The sequence below is a fragment of the Hevea brasiliensis genome, chromosome 3 (assembly GCF_030052815.1).
Source record: "Hevea brasiliensis isolate MT/VB/25A 57/8 chromosome 3, ASM3005281v1, whole genome shotgun sequence".
Lineage (NCBI taxonomy): Eukaryota > Viridiplantae > Streptophyta > Magnoliopsida > Malpighiales > Euphorbiaceae > Hevea > Hevea brasiliensis.
In genome coordinates this window covers 101,311,286-101,333,913 of record NC_079495.1, presented here as the reverse complement: position 1 = coordinate 101,333,913, position 22,628 = coordinate 101,311,286, and the positions used below count along the sequence as shown (strand labels likewise).

At 30.6% G+C, this 22,628-nt stretch overlaps 2 protein-coding genes across 2 annotated transcripts; both read right to left on the bottom strand.

The window, feature by feature from the left end:
• Positions 1–10,407: 10,407 nt before the first annotated feature.
• Positions 10,408–10,992, bottom strand: LOC110639480 (uncharacterized mitochondrial protein AtMg00810-like). Its single transcript, XM_021790462.1, has one exon. It carries the CDS (start codon positions 10,990–10,992, stop codon positions 10,408–10,410), a length of 585 nt encoding a protein of 194 aa, XP_021646154.1.
• Positions 10,993–17,690: 6,698 nt separating this feature from the next.
• LOC110639488 (adenine/guanine permease AZG1-like) lies at positions 17,691–19,483 on the bottom strand. The gene has a single exon (XM_021790471.2). It carries the CDS (start codon positions 19,419–19,421, stop codon positions 17,718–17,720), a length of 1,704 nt encoding a protein of 567 aa, XP_021646163.2. The 5' UTR covers positions 19,422–19,483; the 3' UTR covers positions 17,691–17,717.
• Positions 19,484–22,628: the final 3,145 nt, after the last annotated feature.

The window sequence follows — 22,628 nt, the reverse complement described above, 5'->3', positions numbered from 1 at the left end:
TATCGATAATAGACACATTATTAACTATTTGTAATTCAAAAATATTTCATGATAAGAAATTTATCCACACCTTGTTTTTCTGTATTGTATTTGAACTCCAGTGAATTTTAAATTTTCTTTGGAGACTTGACAGAGGTAAATAGATCATACAGCCTATCTGACAAATTATTGAGAATATGACCTCTGCATAGCAATTCATCTTCTTCACATTTTTTTTCTAAATCTGCTTTCACCTTTTCAGCGAATATAGTTTGTTCCTTCAAAACGATCCAGTTTTACAAACTCTTGATTTATTATAGAAATAGCCTTCGACTCCATTGCTTTAATACCTTAAAATTGTTAAGGCAGTGGATGTAAAATAGACTTTGAGATGTGATGAATCACTAGCATTAAGATATTAATTACCCCCACTAGATTGCTGTAAGGTTATGGCAATATACCTCCAGGATACGACAAAATCTAAAATGTGTAGACAACAACTCCTGAATATGATCCTTAAGAACTCTGTATACGAACTGAATTTAAAAAGATTAGAAGAGAAGAAGAAAAAAAAATAGAAGTAGTATATATCTAAATTAAAAAACTCATTTATATTTATAAAGAATGAAAAGTCGTGGCATATTTTCTAGATAGACACATCTGTCTATTTTCAACTGGCACAACTTTTTATTTTAAATCGGTACATCTTATAATATATGTGACTATATTCGTTTATTAACAGATACATCTTGTATGACACCTCTCCTAACAATCGTAACTGTTTGTGTGTAATAGATATGTCTGTTTATTAACAGACACATCTATTTGTTAACAAATACATTTATTCATAATTTATTTGTGAAAATTAAAATAAAATAATTATTTTATTTCATACACATATGTATCAATTGCCATGATAGAATAATATATATTTATTTAAATATATATATAATTCTATATATATTTATTTAAATATATATAATTCTATATATATTTTTCATTCTTTCCACTCATTCCCTTTCTTATATTTTAACAATGTGAGAATTCTTTCTCTCTCTACTATTTAATATGCAAGCCATTTATAACAGTTGATTGGTTTGTTAGAGTTTTGTTTTTCAGGGTTTAAGTTTCGGAATGGGGTTGGTTTCGAGCCTTTGCCTACTCTGTATCTGCGACAATTTGCTCAATAAATCTTGATAATGCAATTAATTGCATTTAAAAAAAAAAAGCCATGAAGCATGAATTTTAATTTGGTATTAAATTTGTACTTCAATGTTTAATATTGTCCAAATTAAAAATTTAATTTAATTAAGATATAATTATTAAAATAAGGCCATTTAAGTCTCAATACAATTGTGTGCCACATGATTACCGAAAAGCTTAGAAATAAAGTTTAAATTTACCTCTCAAATTTTTTTTTTATGATGTTTAAATAAGATTATTAGACATTTCCATAAAAAATGGCATCGTGGATTTTTTGGCAGATCCACCAACACAAAGCAGCAGCAGAAGCCTACAAAGAAGGAGAACAAGGTCCTATCATTGAATCCCAAGAGGCAAGCCCAAAAGAGAGAGAGAAAATGCTTACAGGACTTTGTCAGATTCAGCGTTACGCCATATTCTTCTGTGGTGTGGCCTCAAAGAGACCCATAGCCTTGTTCATATCCATATCAATGCACTCTAAGTACTTTCGTCAAACAGCTTCAGAGCCAACCCCAATTCCTCAACTTTCACATAAAGAATGACCATAGCTTTACCAAGGCCTTCTAAACACAAAAAGGCAATAGATTTAAGTACAAATGGGAATGTGAATTGGTCAAGTCTAACATTCGACTCAATATCATGAGAATAAAACGGGAGATGACATTCTCAAAACGGGAATTATTCTAATTAGATTGAAAAATCAATTTGAACAATATTAGACATGAATGATAAGTTCAATTTTATGCGTTTAAACAATTATTTCTCAAATATTTTTTAGTGAAAAATTAAACACCGTAAACTTCCATTCTTCTTTATCTTATGGGTTGACAAGATCGCTAAATCATTAAAGGCCTAAATTATTATCACAATAATGAGATAACAACATCATTGACCCTATAGGGCTCTATAAGGCAATGAGATATGCTACATGGTTAGCCAATGAAGAAATTGTCACGAGGCCAACCCAGCCAGCGCAGTAATCCCCACTCGGATTAATAATAATTTAGTGTGAATAGTGAGATGATTCAGTAAAATCCCAAGTGAGTAAGACATTGACTTCGTTCCCACTTGACATAATTGGGCACCAATTGCTTTAAAAAAAAAAAAGAAAAAAATTTAATGGGACCCCTATGATGAATATGAGCCGTAATCATGATAAGGGAATATTTTTATGGGTCACAAATGTTCGTATTTTTGTTAGGCATGAACATGACCCACGTTGATGTTTTTTTATGCAAAGACAAGTTTTTATATATTTATAAATCTCTGGGTTTGGTTCTTCTGGTGGTCGCTCATCCAAATAAATTTGAGTCTTACGTTTGTTCAGTTAATTGTAACCACCTGCTACAATCTAACTAAACAAGGACACTAGACTATTGACTACTCCTTCCTTAAGGTCCTGCTCTTATTATTAGTAATATTAGTTACTCTAATAATGATTAATAGTTGTCAAATATTTTACTAAGTATTATAGTTATATATTAGCTATTAACGATTAGTTATTTATTTAGTGATTTAAAATAGAATATTTGATAAAAATAATTATTAGATTAATTGTTAAATATAAGAATAATTATATTATCTGTTAATTTTAGTCAAAACGCTCTCTCAATCTCTAACAATTAAAAAGGTTAACTTTTTATGAACCACTTTTTTAATCTCTAAATGCTAATATAAAGCCTGATATTTTTTTTTTAAAAAATATTATTTTATTAAACCCACACTGTTATATTAACAAAATTAACAATATTAAAGCATTTATTCTTAAAATATTAATATGGTGAAACTTAAAATATCATTTTATCAAAAATTCATAAATTTTGAAGTATCAAAACATGAAATTGCAATTTTTTTTTTTACATTTTTCCTAATTTAAATTTCCATAATTATTTTTAGATATTTTTTCAACATCAAGTTTTTCCTTTCATCTTATGGCCAATGGAGACAGGAGAGAGCACGTGAGGTAAGTAAACCACCATTCCTTCGTTTTAATGTTACGAGTTGTTGTCCCAAAGAAGGTAATCAAGAGAGGGGTGAATTGAACGCTTTAGGTAATTTTTCAGTCGTTGCTCAAGACTTAATGAAAAATTATGGTTTTGCATTTCTATGTATGTGTATAACTCTATTTTTAAGATGTAATTTAAGTGATCAAACAAGTTATACACAAATATCAGCCCATACACAAAATAATCAGTTAATATCAAGTGTATTTTTTCACATATAAATCATAATTTGCATGTTTAATTGTTCAAGCTCAGTTTTAACTCAACAAAACAAATTCTCAACACATTCAATAAATAATCAGAGAAACAAAGTGCTGAAAATTAAAGAGTTAAGGGAAGAAGAAAATCAAAGATAATATTTATAGTGGTTCGGCTCTCTTAGCCTATATCCATTCTTCCCAAAGTCCCACTTTGAGAGTCACTCCACTATTTTATTTTTTTCAACAAGCAATATTCAAAGCCTTCACAATCTCAGCAAGCTTTGCTTCTCACAAAAGACCACAAGCTTCACAAGGTGCTTGAAAACCTTCCACAAACTTCACAAGGTGCTTGAAGACCTTCCACAAGTGTGTTCTCACACTTACACAACCTTAAATAGGTTTTGGAGTAGATGAAATAACTCTCAGTAACTCTTAGATACATAATTTAATGCTAAAAGATTGAGAGAGAATATTTGCCACTCAAGCTCAAAAGTATTTGAATGAAAACTTTAAAAATAGCACAATAAATTCTCAATGAATAGGAACATTTTTGTAACACCCCTAATTTTTAAATTTATTATTTTGTGGGTAAATATTGATATTTTATTTTAATTAAATTTTGGAAAATTATTTGAGATTTTTCGGATTTTAGAAATCGGGTTCGATTTTCCGAAAATATAAAACTTTGATGATTTTTAAAAATTAATTTAAAGACCACGTGGCAAAACTAAAAATATATTTGGATTCTACGAATTTTTCTGAGTTTTCTAGAATTTTTTCGAAATTTTTGAACCTCGTTTTTAGTCCCAAGGCAGAGTAAAAATTTAAAATTTTATATCATAAATCGGACCGGCCTAATCAAATCTGACCGGTCGAATAGAACTGGCCTTTTTTTTCTTCTTCTTCCCTTCCCCGCGCGTCCCGACCTCTCTCCCTCTCTCTCCCATTTTCTCTCTCCTCCCTCCTCCCCAGGCCACGCAGCCCTCCCTACCTCGTCGGCGCGCTGCCCCAGCGCCTCCCCACGGCCGGCTGACGTCCCAGGCGGCCGTAAAACGGGTGTGAACTCCTCCCTTGTGCGCGGGCGATGCCTCACCTTCCCGGTCGAAATTCAACCAATTCGGCCATCGATTGGGCCGAGTCTTGTGTCAAACACCATCTACACCTCGAGAGCTTTCCATAGACACCAAGAACACCAAAATCCATCAAGCGGTTTGCCCAATTTTTGTCCGGGAAGTTTTATCCCATTTCAACTTTTGGGCTAGATTTCTAACAAACCGTGAACCCCACGAAAAAATCGAGAGTACCAGAGCGCTCCACTCGTCGAGAGCTTTGCGGCAATATAAATTTCGAAATTTTTCGACACCATTTTTCGGTAGGTCCCACGAAGCTTCGTAGTATTTTTTCGAGCATTAAATGAGCTTAGAAAATTTCATAAAATTTTATACTAACCTCCGTGTTGTGGGCTTCGTGTAGGTACCTTCAATTCACAGAAATTCGATAGTTGTTCAGGCCTGTAAAATTCCGGCCAGACAGACCGGCTATCGAAATTGGATCGAAATTGGATCGAGATTTTGGCTAACCCACCATTGTTAGACGTCCCGAGCTCGTCCCCGGAGTCAGAATCGACATAAGTAAACCCGAACCTCATTTTTTCGTAATTTTCTAGTGCTTAAATTGGATTAAAAATTCATAAAATATTTGTGGTAGCTCAGAAAATCATAATTCTTTTTGCATTAGCTAAGCAATGATGCTAAGGACCGCAGGGCAAAATTTTAGAATTTTTAGAACTCATTAGGGTAGTTTTTGCAAGAGGGTTAAATTATGAGGACTAAACTGTAATTTTACATATTATGATTGATGACTGTTTGGATGGGCTCAGGAGGGGCTGTGTGATGTGATTGAGTTGTGAATATATGGTTTGTGGATATGGAAGTGTGTTTTAAGCCTTTTTGCAGGTTAGATAGGTCCTAGATATAGGGGAGACTCTGCCAGATTTTCGATACGACTTAGGACATATTTGGTCTTTTCTTAGTTTGTATTGAGTTTATTGTATTAAATAATTATAATAAAATTGTTAGGTGAGCCGGAACAGCCTTCCTCCTCCGCCCAGCCGCCACAATGACTTCGGTTGAGTCTGTGAGTAAAATATTAATTTTAATTGTAATTTCGATATTATTATATGTTCAAGCATGCCCATGCATCACTTATATGTAAATATCTATGTAGTTAAACTCTAGGCACATTTTATGTTGCATTCATATTTATTAAAGTGCCATGGATGTTGTTGTGGTAATTTGGAGCAGTGTGTGTGTGTTGGCGTGCGTGTGATGTGGTGTTGGCCATGGACAGGACGGGTAGACACGGCTTGAGATCTTCGTTGGGACCCGATCCTTCAGGGTAGACACGGCTTGAGTTTTTCGCTAGGACCCCGATTTGGTTTATTAAGTGGAAGTCCGAGCTTGAGTTCTTCGCTAGCACAGTTTGGATTAAGAGAGCTGTATAGGGGATCAGCTCCCATATATGTATTGTTTGACATTATCGGGTGTGTGAGTGCTCCAAATTACCTTTTTGCTATTATGATGTGAAAATATTACCAATGTTGCATTTCACTCTACAGGGTGCATTAGCTTTAGATAGTCATAGATATTATGGTTAAAATTGATATTTTACTTTCTGAGTTGAACACTAACTCCTGTTCATTATTTTTCTAGGCTACAGGAGGATATTTGTTGTGGTTAACCTGCTTTTCTTTTTCACAGGTCGTTTATTAATATTTGTATAATTCTATTAACTCCTAGAATTTTCGTATGTGTTAGAAATATTTATTTGATTTGGGTCTGTAATATAAATTGTCTTATTGGACCTGTAAACTTATTATATGCATGTATGTTGGACTGGATGAGGGAGCTAAGCTCCCATTTATTTTTATGTTATTATGAATATGTGGAGGGTGAGTTGAGCTCCCCAATTGATTATATATTGTGTTTACAGGTCGTGTGAGTCAAAAACTCTCCGTTGAAAGGTCTATTTTATGGCCGGACTTTGTCCGGTTGAATTCTTGAAATTGGGCCCAAATGGGCCTTAGAGTTGGGTCGAGGAATAGTTAGGCTTACTACGGGCCTCGGCGGCTTTAGGCTGGCCCAGGTCCTAGTGCTAGTCCGGCCCATAGGTTGGGTCGTTACAATTTTCATTAGGTAAAATTATAGTAAATGATGCCTTTTATAAGTGCTTTCCATTGCTAAAAACGTATGCTAGAGAGTGTGTTTAATGACTCTTTAATTTTTTAAAAACTAGCTGTTACTTTTTCCAAAGTCATGCAGCAGAGTTGTATCAGGTCAGAGTATGAAAATAGTTAACTAAAATTTTTACTGATTAACTAATTTCGCAAGACAGAAAATTTTAGACAACAAAATTAGTTAATTAATTTTCGTAACAGGTTAACTAATTTTGCTACTGTCTGACTTAAATTTTAAAATTTTGAGTTTTTGAAGGCAAGTTGTAAATATTATTTTGATCATTCAAAAACCTTAGAAATGATATAAAAACATTTTTTAAACTCTTAAATCTAAAAACAAAATTGATTTTAGGTTTTAATGGCATAATCTCTCTAATATTATACAATAGACTTAAGAACTTAATTTCTATCTTAATTCTTCATGAACTTTGATTCGTCTTTTGTTATACGAGATAATAATCTCCTTTTGTATCAGCCATTTCAATAGAATAGTCCTTCTATCAATATCTTTGCATATCATAACCTATAAAATCACTTCAAATACTTATACACAAAGGGTAAATATATATTTCATTAAGTTTTGTTATCATCAAAACCAAGCTCATTATAACTTACGAGGTCTATAGGAGTTTGTCAAAAGAAAAACCATTTGGCTCGGAGTAAATTAATTGTAATAAAAGATTTTAATTGAATAATAAGTTATTTATAATAAAAAAATTAAAATTTCATATAATTATATTTAATTTTTGTTTTTTAAAAATAATTTTTTAATTTTAAATATTAGAATTAATAAAAAAATTCAAAAATTATATATAGATTCCAAACATAGAGTTAAATATTTGTTTGGAATTGAATTTTAAACTTAATTTTTGAAGCTTATATTAATATAATTCAGTAGCTAAAGGGATATAACTTATTTAATAAATTTAAGTTTAATCCATATTCTCTTAATTTCCTACTAAACAAAATTTATTTTTGGAAAAGAAAAACTTTTTAATATATTATTAAAAAATAATTTGCAAAACTTTTTATCTATTTGAAAATTTTTATAATTAATAGTTAAAAATCTTTAATTAACCTTTAAGACAATAGTTTATAAATATTTGCTAAGCAAATTCTTAATTTAGGAAATGGGTAGTCACGCTCACATTAAAGACCCATTTTACATGCCAGACAAATAACAGTATAACGCCCTATTTCATAACATTTTTTAAATAGTTTTTAATATTTTAATTATAATTAAAATATTATATTTTTAAATTTTTTATAATTTGATGACATAATATTATATTAATACTTAGATATTAAAAAAATGATTCATGAAACATTATTCTTCTCAATTTTTAGAGATCAAGAGAGTATTTTGATTAGAATAAAAAAATATCACTATTTATATTTAATAATAAATTCAACAGTCATTTTTATCGAATACTTTTATTTTAAATTATTATATAAATAATTAATAATTAATAAAATAATAATAATTATTAAAATAATTAACAACTACCAAAACAACTAATACTATGAAATAGATCCTAACTTGCCCCATGTGATCCAACTTTGAGTTTTCTATTGAATTAAGACACTAATGGTGGAATGTATGTTTCATAATTTTAAAAAATGAGATTAAATTATCATAATTATATATATATATATATATATATATATATATATATATATATATATATATATTCTTTTTTGAGCGGTTCCTTTACAAAATTTCAATACACTAAAAAAATAAACTTCAAATATCATCTTGTGTTTGATATCATTATCAGTTTTTAGTTTTTCATTTTTTGAAAAGTAAAAACTATTTTTAGTTTTTTATTTTTTTTAAATTTCTTTTAAATATTTTTCTATAAATAATTATATATATATATATGAAAAAACAATCATAAGAGGAAAATGTATTAAAATTGTGGGAATTAAATAATTAGTCTAAAAAAAATTAAACATATTAATGTTAATACTGAAAATTAATTTAAAAAATAGAAAATTAAATTGAAATTTCACAATGATAGAAGCAGAATTGTTACTTTGGTTTATAGGGAGATATGACAAGGACAACTAGACATGTGGAGAGAAGTAGGCAAGCACACATGATTCAAGCAAAAGGAAGTGAGGTATATGGGGTGCTATTTGATTTGAACTAAATAAATCAAATTAAATTATTTTAATTTAGTAATTCAGTTTGATTTTTTATTTTAAAAATTTTGATTATTTTAATTTAATTTTGGAGAGAAAAAAATTGATTGAACAGAATCGAATCAAATTACTTTATTGATTTTTAAATTGATTTATTTTTATAGAAAAATTGTGAATTATATGTAATTATATATATATATATATATATATATTATTTAATTGCATTGATTAATAGTTATTAGGTTTAAATTAAGATCAAAATCAGATTAAATAACTTGAAAATCAAATCTAAATTAAAAAATTTATCCAAACTAAAAAAATGAGATGTTCGGTTTGGTTTGATTTTTCATTCATTTTAATTTGATTTAATTTTTAATATATAATAAATCGATTTTAATAATTCAGTTAAATTTAATTTGATTTGATTTGAACCGAATATTCAGCCTGTGAACAATTGAGAAATTGAAAATGAGAATTTATTTATTTTATCAAAGTCAGACTTCATTGTAGTCTTAAGTAAGCATAGAGGAAAATACAAAGGAAGATTGCGCCAAAGGATTTACAGGGAAGGAGCATACACCAATCCATCACTAATATTTAGCTTCAAAGCAAGACCATAATTTCACTTATCCCTTTTCAACTTCAAGTTATGCGTAAGTTCATGATTAATTAAAATGTTATCTGATATAAGCCTTTTTTTTTTGTAAAAATATTTTGTTCTTCGCGAAAAAGAAAGTTCATAAAAATTTAAAAATCACGCAAAAAATTATAAAATATATTTAATACAATAAAAAAAATATTACAATTATAAAAAAGCTTTTTTTATAAATTATAAAAGTAAAACCTGTATTATTATTATTATTATGAGTTAACGTGTATATATGTTCCAAATGTACCGAATAATTCCCTCGAACGCACCCTAAGCATAGCAATCAAGTGGCTTTAAATGGCTTGGGCTTTTAGTGGACAGTGAACCCCATGGCCTTACTGGACTGGTAATGCAACCTCAAACTCAAACGCCAATAAAGATTCACAGCCAATGGCCCTATCGGGCTTTCTTGCTTGTCTAATTTTGACAATTTAATTTTTATGGCCTATTTATAATAAATTTCCTAATTTATGTGTCAATTAAGTTCAATCCCTTCAAAAGATAATCAAAATTTTATTTTTAAAATTTTAAATAACAAAATTTAATAAAAAAATTTTAAAATTTTATTTACATTGTACCAAATATGTTTGGGAGAAAAATTGTAATTCTAGTTCTATTGATAACTATTGAAAAATACAAAGTATTTATAGGTCTCTTATACAGCCCAACTAAGTACAAAGTCAACAAAAATTAGCTCACTACCAATACAGCTAATACAGCTCACTACCAAGCCAAGTTACATAAATACATTTACTACAACTGCTATAATCTCTCTCTACATCCCCCCCTCAAGTTGGATCAGGTGAGAGGGACACCAGATTCAACTTAGAAATGAACTGATGATGAAGCTCACTAGATAAGGGCTTTATAAGAACATTTATAATCTGCAAAGAAGAAGACACATGAGATGGTGCAATAAAGCTCTTTTTAAATTGATCTCTCACAATATGACAATCAATATCTATATGCTTCATCTTCTCATGAAAAACAGGATTAGCTGCTATTTGAAGATGCTCCCTTGTTATCACATTTGAGATTGACAAGCAAAGCAACAAGAACTTGGTGGTCATGAAGCAAATAAGAAATCCACGATAACTCACAAATAGTGGAAGCCATAGCCTTGTACTCAGCCTCAGCAGAGGACTTAGATACTGTAGGTTGTTTTTTTATCTTCCAAGATATCAAAGAAGAGCCAAAAAAGATACAAAAACCTATGAGAGATTTTCTAGTAACTACACAAGATGCCCAATCTGAATCATAATACGCAGTGAGTTTGAAATCATTAACAATAGGAAAATAAAGCCCTATTGATGGTGAAGCTTTTAGACATCTCAAAACATGCAAGGCTGCTTGCCAATTAGGTTTTCTAGGCACTGTCATGAATTGACTTAAGTGCTGAATAGCACGACTAATATCAGGCCTAGTAATATTTACATAGAGCAACCTGCCAATTAACCACTTGTACTCATCAGGGTTATCCAACAAATCACCATTATCAGTGGATAATTGTAAACCTTTAGGCAAAGGGAAGGCAACAGATTTGCAATCTGTCATACCAATATCAGTAAGAACATCCATAATAAATTTCCTTTGACTGATCACAGTACTAAATTTTGATCTAGCAACCTCTAAGCCCAAAAAATATTTCATAAAACCCAAATCTTTGATTATGAATTTCTTGTTAAATTTTGTTTGACATGAGTGATATCATCAACATCAAGGCCAGCAATGATAACATCATCAACATACATCAACAAAGCAATAAAATGATCACCAGTAGAGTAAGTGAACAAGTAATGATCATTCTGTGATTGTTGAAAACCAAAAGACTTGAGAAAAGTGGTAAACTCCAAATTTCGTTGTCTTGAAGCTTGTTTAAGACCATACAATGACCTTTTTAAGAGGCAAACTTCACTAGCTTTAGCAACATAATAACCTTGTGGAGGAACCATATGGACCTCCTCATCTAAGTAGCCATGAAGGAAGGCATTATTAATGTCTAGCTGGTAGATAGCCCATTGTTTAGCAGTGGCTAATGCAATAAAAAGTCTCATAGTCACTAACTTGCTTGCAGGAGAAAACCTATCTTTGAAATCCAAACCTTCAATCTGGTTATACCCCTTTGCAGCTAATCTAGCCTTATATCTTTCAACTTCTCCATTAGGCTTACATTTTACTTTATATACCCACTTGCACCCTATAGCCTTTTTCCCTTTAGGAAGAGTAGTCAATACCATGTGTGATTTTTCTCTAAAGCTAACAGCTTTTGCTACATAGCTTTAACCCAGTTAGGGTTTGTTGATGCTTGAGCATATGTGACAGGTTCATAAATTGTAGAAATGGTCGTTAGGCAAGCAAAATGGAAAGGTGTAAAAGAAATGGATGAGCAAATATTACTTGTGGATGGAAAAGAAGATTGAAATGATTGTATAGTAGTTGTGTTCTGAGAAGTAGCAAGATGGACAAATTTGGTTTATTTATTTGTCTAGTTGATCGTCTAGGTAGGTTAGAAAAGGAATCAAGTGAAAGTTGTGAAGATTCAGGTTGATGAATCAATGAGGAATGTGGATTAGTAGGAGGAGAAGTTAATGAAACATTGGGGGAAAAAACAAGTTGGGTCATCTTTAAAAGGGAAAATATCCTCAAAGAAAACAACATCTCTACTTATAAAACTCTGACTAGACTGTAAATTGTACAATTTGTAAGCTTTAGAATGTCCTGAATAACCAAAGAACACTGACTTGATGGATCTATCTGTAAATTTATCTTCGGAAGGGTAAACATTTGTAGCAAAAGCTAGATAACCTATACTCCTCAAATGGTCATAAGTGGGAGGCTGCTTATACAATTTTTCATATGGAGTAAGCCATTGTAATTGTTTGACAAGTAGTCTATTAACCAAATATGTGGCAACCAAACACACTCAGACCAAAAAGATTCAGGATTAAATGACCTTGCAATCTCAAAGCTCTAGCTAGGTCAAGTAAATGTTTTTATTTTCTCTCAATTACTCCATTTTGTTATGGAGTGTAGAGGCAAGTTCTCTAATGTATAATCCCATTTTCTTAACTAATTGTCTAAATGTGGTACTCAAAAACTCTGTACCATTATTTGTTCTCAACTTCTTTACTGATACTCCAAACTGAGTTTTAACCATATGGATAAACCTAAACAGAACTCCAATAAACTGTGATTTTTGTTGCAACATAAATGTCCAAGTACTCCTAGTACAATCATCAATAACGGTGAGGAAAAACCTAACTCCAATAATGGATGTGACCTTATATGGCCCCCAAATATCAACATGTATGAGTTCAAAAGCATGTTCAAATTTTGTGTTACTAACAGGAAATGGTATTCTATGCTGTTTAGCTAGAGGAAATATCAAACAATTGAGATTATTAGTGTTTATAACTTGAACACTAGGCAAATGACTTAATTTCCCAATAGAAGCATGACCCAATCTATTGTGTAAAAGAGTAGCATCCATATTTAAGATAAGAACAAAATGCTGAATACTCTTTTTATTGATAGTGGAATTAGAGAGTGTGGTATTTATAAAGGGATTCAATAGTAAAATTTGTGGGACACAATTCAAGTAAGTTTGGATAGTGTGTGGTGAAAAACTCATCTGGTCTATCTTATACAAGATTGCTACTTCTCTTCCCACAGCTAGTACATCATCAGTCTGTAGGTCTTGTATGAGATAACAAGAAGGTGAAAAAGTAATTTTAGTATTTGTGGTTTTGGTAAGTTTACTAACAGATAATAAGTTGTATTTAAGACAAGGTAGGTATAAGACGCCTTGAAGTTGAATTTTACAATGTAATTGAATTGTTCCAGCTTTAATGACCTGATTTATAGCTCCATCCAGTAAATGAACTGAAATAGGTTGTGAAAGGGTATGTAATAAGGTTAACATATGTTTTAATAAAGTCATATGGTCAATGGCTCCTGTGTTTATAATCCAGACACTATCATCACATGCTCTCATGCAACATGCACTAATAGAATTGAAATTACCAGCAAAATTTGTTAAGTTTGAGAAAGTGGAACTCTCTAGGTAAGATTGCATAATCTGTCCTCCCGTTACTACTGACATAGGTGCCTTTACCCTTGCTAGCTTCTAAATTTCTTAATGAATAATTCCCAACATACTGGTCAACTCTTCAATTTTAGAAGTCTCCAGAGGTAATTCTAATGGAGTAACAAGTGAAAGAAGTTTCCGCAGCTACTGTAACTCTATTGCTTTGATTTTTAGCTTACCGATATTGCTTAAGACCTCCCTGAGACACTTTATTTTTAGATTTGAACCACTCTAGATAACCAATAAGCTTAAAACACCCTTCCCTCGTATGGCTATCCATATCACAGTAACTATAATGGTCTTTTCTTGAATCATATCTTTTCTGCTCCTTCTTAAAAACTTGACCCTGATTCTGTGCTTTAGAATAAAGTGAAATAGATTCAATTGCTTCAGAGAAATTAATTAAAACTTGTTTTTATGCCTCAAATTTCAACAACATGTTATAAGCTTTGTTCATAGAAGGTAATGAATCTGTCAAGAGAATTTGGTTCCTTACAAGTTAAAAGGTATCATTCAATCCCATTAGGAACTGCATTAACATGTTTCTATTTATAATTTTTGCTATTATTCTTGACACACCACAAGTGCAGGGTGGTAAAACCTTAATAGAATTCAACTCATCCCAATGTTGCTTAAGTTTTGTGAAATACACATAAATAAAAGCATTTTTTTCTTGTGAAATTGACACTATTTTTCTCTGTAACAGATAAATCAAAGGCCCATTGCTCTCTCGATACCTCTCAAAAATTTCTTCCTATAATTCCTTTGAAGATGTGGAATAGATGAAAGCATCAACCAATTCTTTAGAAATTGAGTTTAAAATCCAAGAAGTGACCATATAATCATACTTCTTCCACTGTTCATACGTCTCAGATCCTTCATTTGGAATCGAGATTAAACCATCCACAAACCTTAGCTTCTGTTTAGCTCTTAATGCAATCCTCAAAGCTCTATTCCAAGAGCGAAAATCCCTACCATTTAGAGAGGCTAAAACCAAAATTATATGTGGATGATATGAACCTTGAAGACTTAATAGATTTCTAGTGATTTGAGCTTTAGTATTGTGAACTCTTCCTTCATTTCATTCAACTACTTCTCCTTCTTGATTCATTTTGCAGTTTTGTGTTTGAAACTTCTACTAAATTCTTCAATGGCGGTCGCTCAATCTTAAAGAAAGAAAAATAACCATCTCCTAGATCAAACCTGCTTTGATACCATGTACCAAATGTGTTTGGGAGAAAAACTATAATTTTGATTCTATTGATTACTAATAAAAAATACAGAGAGCATTTATCGATCTCTTATACAACACAACTAAGTACAAGTTAACAAAAAACAACTCACTACGAACACAGCTCACTACCAAGCCAAGTTACATATACATTTGCTACATCTGCTATAATCTCTCTCTACGTACTTTAAAATTATAAAAATAAAAAACCTAGAAAAATAACAAATTTTGACACCAAAAACCCATAAAATTAACACACAAAATTAAAAGCATTAAAACTCCAAAAATGGACAAAAAGTGAGTTTACTTCCTTATCATGATAACAAGACTCGATTAAATACAAAATGTAAAAGTTGGACAGCTTATTTGGCATTGAGGTTTAAGGATTAAAAAATTAAAAAAAAAATATTTTGTTATTTTAATATTTTTATAATTAAAATTTATTAAATTTAATTTTAAATTATTTTTTAATATTCTTTAAATATAATATTTAAAAAAAAATTCAATAACTTTAATAGTAATAGACTCAAATTTTGAACTGTGCAAAATATACACAGTAAAAAGATTAAAAATAATATTATGACATTTTATAATTTGTTATCAAAAGTTTGTTAAAAAAAAACCATAACAATGGAAAAAAAATCAATTAGAAATCAAAATGAAAATTAATTCTCTCTCTCAATCTTACCTCAAAATTCAAAATTAGAACAAAAATATTCAACAATTCAATAATAAAAATAGTTTCCTGAAATATTTTTTAAGAATTTTTTTTAAAAACATTATTATTTATTTATTTAAATTTTTAAACATTAAATAGTAATTTAATTAAGAATAATAATATAATTTATTATTTAAAATTTCGGCTTCGCATGCATATCTTGTAAGCAAATTGACCATTTTGTCAACTTAATAATCTAATTAATCTAACTTTTAGGTTTTGAAACTACAAAGACGCAAATAAAAACAATCAAAATAACTCAGTGCATCTATTGAAATTTTGAAACTTAATTTCATTCATTATCTCTCAATTTATATGATTATGTAATGTCTGTCTCTCAACTTTAAATTGTATTGTAAAAATCATTTTATTCCAATTTGATGCCACCCCAAATCCTCAAACTCACAGAAATCATCTTCAATTTGTGCCAACGTTGCATTAAAATAATAAACAAATATTCTTTCTCATAGTTAGCATTGACACTTTTTCTCTCTTTCTCTTATCATTTCATTTTCTTTCTTTAGTTTGTCTCTCAACTAGTTGGAATCTATTACTAGGCATAAAAGAGAATATTTTTTATTGTTAAAATGCTAACTTGACATCTCTAATCCAGCTTCTGGCTAAAAGCTCTTAACAAAATCTGGCAAAAAAAATTTTGGATAATATCAAATTAAAATTGAATGATTTTTTTTTTGATAAAAATTGAAGTTGAGGTATCAGTATTATGGTGCATGAATGCACTTCTTGAAGTGAGACACCAACTACAGCATACTACACATAATATATAAGTCATTTAATTTTCCTAATTTTTAATTTTAAAAATATGAAAAAGAAATTAATTATTTTTTATCGATTTTGTACCGAGCTCAAAACCGATAAAAAAGCACTAAATAGAATCATTGACCGGTGAATAAGATTTTAAAAGCACTAAGAAAGAAAGGAAAGAGAGGAGTTTTGGACGAATTAATTCTCTTGTTGAATAGATGCCTTATTACCAAGATTCATATCCCATAAGACAAGCACTAACAATATTATTGGAGGACTTTTTTTTTATTCTTAAATTCTTTAATCTGAAAAGTGTTTAAAAATTATCGATAAGAACTAATAGTTGAGTTTAGTGTTTATCTATTCTCTCTTATTTATATTCTCCTTTAATTTATTGTAGCTAACTGATGTGAAAATTCAAAACTCTTTTTCAAGTGTAATTAGATTGGATTTAAATTTTTAGGTCCAATTGTTACTTCAACTATATGCAGTGGCCTTTTTAGAATTTGGCTTCTTCTTTGTAGTTTGACTTGACTTCATGAATCTACTTGGGGTCTGGTTTATTGTGACAATGGCCACCATATTTTTTCAGATCTTGAATTATAGCCCACTTTGAAATTCCTTTATTGGAGAAGTATTAAAAATTGTCAGCAAATCTTCCTATTGAGTTTGGAGTTATCTCCACTAAAATGATTTGAACCAATTAAATTCAAGTTCTCCCTTGTGATTTTTTCTTTCAATTTTTTATATATAATCAAACATGGAACTCTTTCGGTAGTAGCATTTACTGTAAGCACGATAACTGATACGCCAGATATGCGTCCTTCCCGCCAACACTTTTACTGTGCACTTACACCTAAAGGAATGGTTCAGGATTTTTTCTTTATTATTATGAAAAATGATATCTCGAGTTAACTATTTTACACTCTACTAAATCTATCTCCTTCAACAAAAGGCAGACTGCTGCTGCTTTAATTAGTCTACATGCAAATCCTGTATATTATAGATAACATGTTAGATGAAATCCTTATTTGCAAATTCTCGAATAGACATATGCAGCTATAGATTACAAAACCAATAATCAAATCGTTCAAAATTAATTAAACAATTATGATTAAAATACATATTTATTTATTTATAATTAAAATTAAATTATAGATATAGCTTGATTTAATTATTGTTATTGATAATGTAACTATATAAAAATTTCCCAAACTAAGGTAAGATAGAGTTAGAGTCTAAATATACAATTTTAGAGTTAATTTGCTGCAAATATACACTAAACTAAGAAAGAATTATCGTCTAACTTAAAAAAAATTTACTTGATCTATTTTATCTAAGAAAGGATTATCGTCTAATTTAAAAAAAAAAAACTTAAACCTATTTTATCTTAGAGAATTATATGAGTTTCATTTATTTTATATATAAATTTTATTATACATATCGTGTTTTAGATATTTTACAGTGGACATGATTAAAATAAACTGATGAAAAGATCACCTCTAAATGTCGAGAACTAATTTTCCATTTCCTTGGGCAGAAATGCTACGTCCATTAGCTTCATGATTTGCCAAACCATCAGCCTTCGCTCCTTTCCGAATTCCAAATTTTTCCAAAAGTTCTTCTCCCCAATCCCAAAGATGCAAAACAACGTAAGTACTAATCCCTCCTATCAAACCGTATGCTATAGAATACGTCAATGGCATCAATATAATTGTAACAAATGCAGGGATGGATTGTCTCATCTCATCCCACTGAATCTCCACCACAGATCTCATCATCAGAACTCCGACCAGTATCAACGGCGGCCCTACTGCCCATGGTGGAATTGATGCTAGTAACGGAGTAAAGAAAAAAGCCAAGAAAAAAAAACCTGCCACGGTTAATGCTGTTAGGCCTGTCCGTCCACCTTCACGTATTCCTGTGGATGATTCGACAAATGTGGTCACCGGAGACGTGCCTAGAAGTGATCCTATCACAATTGATGCAGCATCGGACATGAATGCAAAATATTGACCCTCAAAATCTCCATTACTATCTGTGAACCCAGCAAATTTGGTCATTGAGTATAGTGTGCCAGTGGTATCAAATAAGTCAACGTACAAAAATGTGAGTAGTGCTTCCCAAAAGCTCACTTTATTGATACCCTTAAAGCTCAAGGCTCCAGCAGTTTTCTGTATAACATGCACATCCACCACTTTCTTGAAGTACTGATAAGACAAATCTCCCGACTCTGTGGGAGGAAACGCCGTTACAGATGTGTTACGGAACCACGAAACCACCGTAACGAAGACTATACCGTATATCATAGCACCCTTAACATTTTTCACTAGACAATATGCAATTATCACAAAACCAACAACTCCCAACCAAAATGTTGGACTCTCTAGTCTACTGTTGGAGCAGAAAATATTGCCCGATACAGTACCACCGGCCACTAAACTGACGGTGCCATTAGCGGCTGTTACAACGGGAGCTATTGCTCTCCGTGAAGATCTCGGGCAGGCCCCGAGCGTAACCAGAGTTGAAGAACTGTATCCGATAAGTCCAATACCTTGATTGTTTTGTAGCCCAATAAAAGCAAGAAACAAACCGATGCCGGTGGAGCTACTGATTCGGATGGTTTTGGGAATGAGTTTAGCCAGTTTGGCGCGTAACCCTACTGCAGATATCAACAGAAAGATCAACCCTTCAATGAAAATGGCCGTTAAGGCACTTTTGTAGGTCACGTTACCGGACCCATGAAAACCTACCACTGTATAAGCAAAGTAAGCGTTTATGCCCATGCCAGGAGCCAACGCCAAAGGGAGATTTGCAATAGCACCCATAATGAGGCACCCTATCAAAGAAGAAGCTGCAGTGGCCACAATGAGGTCCTTTCGAGTCCTTTCAAGGCAGGCAGCGTAGCCCGGGTTCACCGGAGGAAATTTACACGACTCATCTAATGGTTTGCAGTTTCCCGGGTCAGAGCAGAGTGGGATGCAGTCAGATACAGTGCAAATGCCACCGGAATCAGTGAGGATACTGGCGTTGACTGCAAGGATATAAGCCATGGTCAGGAAAGTGGCTGTCCCTGCTCGAAGCTCGGAGGTGAAGGTGGTGTTTCGCTCGGCGAGTTTGAAGTATTTCCCGACTCCGGTTTCCGCCATGTAGTGGTTTATCCAAGTGAAGAGAGAGGGTTTTTCAGGTAGTGGAGGAGTTGCCATATTGAATGAGTTTTTTCTTTACGCCTTTTCTGCTAGCTCTTTCTTTTGTGCTTTAAGGTGTCTTTAAGATTCACAGAGGAGAAGATATGATCAGAGCGTTTGAGCCCTCAGAATAAAACTTCACATATAGCGTAGCATATGGATATCATATGCTATCAATTGGCCATATGTAACCCTCCGTGAGATACCTAGATAAATGTATGATCTCATCTTATAAACAATAAGAGGATTGCTGTGGATTATTCTTTAGGATATTGAGATTCTTGGGGTCTGCTATTGACTACAATAAAGAGAAGCATGATTGTCCATGACCATAGCTTGCCACTCTCACAAATTGGAGGTATAAGTGATCTCGAATTTGTCTTTTTACTGTTAAGAGTTTTATAGACGCGATTCTTTCCCCTGTCGACATCTGCATTCATAAATATTGGTTCTACCTGCACATCATTTATTAAACTAAAGGCACTGAGATGGAATCACTTCTTTACTACATAATTTCTCTAAATATTGGATATTAACTTCATCTCTCAAAATAATTAAAATGTAGGTAGATTCTTGTCCATACTCAGTTTATTACGGATTTAAAATATAATTATATAAAATTTATATATTTAATAGATAAATCTCATAATATATATTGTGTCTTGAATATTCAATTATATATATATATATATAAACGAGAGAACAATATAAAATCAATGTCTTTTTGGATTTGCTCATATATATATATATAAATATATATATATATATATAAACGATAAACAAGAGAACAATATAAAATCAATGTCTTTTTGGATTTGCTCATTTAAGCATTGATTATATATATATATGAGAGAACAACATAAAATCAATGTCCTTTTGGATTTGCTCATTTAAGCATTGATTATATATATATATATGAGAGAACAACATAAAATCAATTCAATAACTTTATTTTGGGTTGGTGTCACTTTTTTTTTAAAGAATTCAAGTTGAATTATTTTATATTATTAATTTAATTTAATTTTTCACTAAATTATTATGTAGAAAAGATTTCAAATTAGATTCAGATCAAAACATTATTTTTAATAATTTAATTTTTAAATTAAAATTTGAATTGATCGAATTAACAACTTTAAATAAAGTTATTGAATTGATTCTCAAATTTTAAGTTCATATTCGGATTTAAATTATTTCAATTTTTATATAAATTAAAATAGATTATTAGTTAATTTAAATTAGACAAATTTAATACGGATCAAAATTTACCATTTTGTTTTCCCTGCTCTAGCCAATCTACTTCATGAAATTGGTGGATGGGGTCAGAGGCAACTTTCACGTCAAGCCAAAGGCCAAAAGAGCCAATGGAAGGAAGCTTGGTCCTGAAAGCTCTTATTCCAAGTGCCGAGTTTTTCAGCTGCCTCCCATTATGGATGGCCAATAGCCAACGAGTTTCCGAAGTTACTATAAAAGGAAATTAATTCTAACCAATTTTAGCAATGCCAAGTTTTTACATCTATAATGTATAACAGCAAATCAATATTCTTGTCTTCTGTCTAATTTTCACTAAAAATATATTAAATTTTTTCACATATATACCACCTCTGATTCTCTTCTTAGATTGACGTGTGGAGCCCAACTTAATTATTTTTCGTTTTCTTTAACAGATATATTATACACATGTATACAGGTTAATTCAGCTAAACGCTTCTCTAACTTACTCCATCACCCAATTTTAATTTATTAAAATAAAATCTCTTAATTTTAATTTTATTTTAAAAAAATCTCATCATCTATAATAATAAATTGAAGATGAATAATTCAAATGAAATAATCATCGATGTAATTAATCCAACACATGCATGCATATTATTACTGTGCCATGCATTATTACTTTAAGACTGAATATACTATTTCACGCCTGAACTTTACAATAAAAAAAATCATAGTACTCTAAACTTTTAAAATGTTTTATAACACACCTCAACTCCTAAAAAATGAAATTCAAATATCCTTAAAATCAAGTGTGAACTCCAATCACATTAACATGGTGATCTGCTACCTAAAATTTAAAGGGTATTTTAATTTCAATTTTACAGAAGTTTGTCATGAGATGTTTTAAAAACTTAGGGTGCCTCGAAATTTTTTAAAAAAATTTAAGGTGAATATGTATTCATTCTTATTCTAAATAAGCTTTAACAATATGAAATGTTATTTGTATAATTTATAATTCTTTTCAAGTATATATATTATGTTGTAGTTAAATTATATAATTTAAAAAAAAAAAAAGGTAATGTGTTAGTTGTATTGGAATTTAATTAGGTTTGTATATTGTTATATTGATTAGGCATTACGTGGGGGAAGTGTATTTGGAGTCTTCAACTTGCAAGTTGATCGGATAAGGCTTTTTGCGTGTCATATCAGTGGTGGAATGAGGGCTGCCACAGAATTAGACTCTGTAGAGAATAAAATGAAAAGGTTATCATCACAAAATTATATATATATATTAAAACAATATTTAAAAATTATTCATAATATTATGAGGTTGAATTATTATGAGTGACTATAAATTAATCAGAAAATGTAGTTAGAAATTAAAGGTTCTGTTAGTAAAAATTAAATATAATTACAATATTTTTTACAATTAAAATAAAATATCAAAATTAAAGAGTTATAAATATGATTTTCTTTTCATATATAAAACGGAAAAAATGCATTTGATTGTCACTCAAAGAGTTAGCATACCCATGTGATAGATTCTTATGGAATTATTAATTGTTTTCAACGTTTTCAATTTTCTTGTTTGGATCACCAGGAAATTTATACATAGACTTGATTTACATCTAAGATATAAATATATGTGATTCTTATAGTTAATAAATGAGTTTCATCGTATATCTTATATTTTAAATTTATAATAAATTAAATTTAAATAAAAAAAATTATAGATAGCGTCTAGAGGTGAGCATTTGGTTCAAACCGAATAGAACCGAATTAAATTATAAAAATCAAATTATATATTATAGAAATCGAACCGAACAGAAATGGATAAAAAATCGAATTGAACCGAACCACTCTATTTCGATTCGATTCTGTTCAAACCGATCGATTTTGATTTTTGATTGATTTTTTAATTTAGATTTGATTTTCAAATTATTTAGTCTAATTTTGATTTTGGTTTGAACCTAATAACCATTAATCAATTAAATTAAACAATTTATATATATA

Coding starts and splice junctions, on each gene's coding strand:
- LOC110639488 (XM_021790471.2), bottom strand. CDS start 19,421: ATGGCAACTCCTCCACTACCTGAAAAACCCTCTCTCTTCACTTGGATA.
- LOC110639480 (XM_021790462.1), bottom strand. CDS start 10,992: ATGGATGTTCTTACTGATATTGGTATGACAGATTGCAAATCTGTTGCC.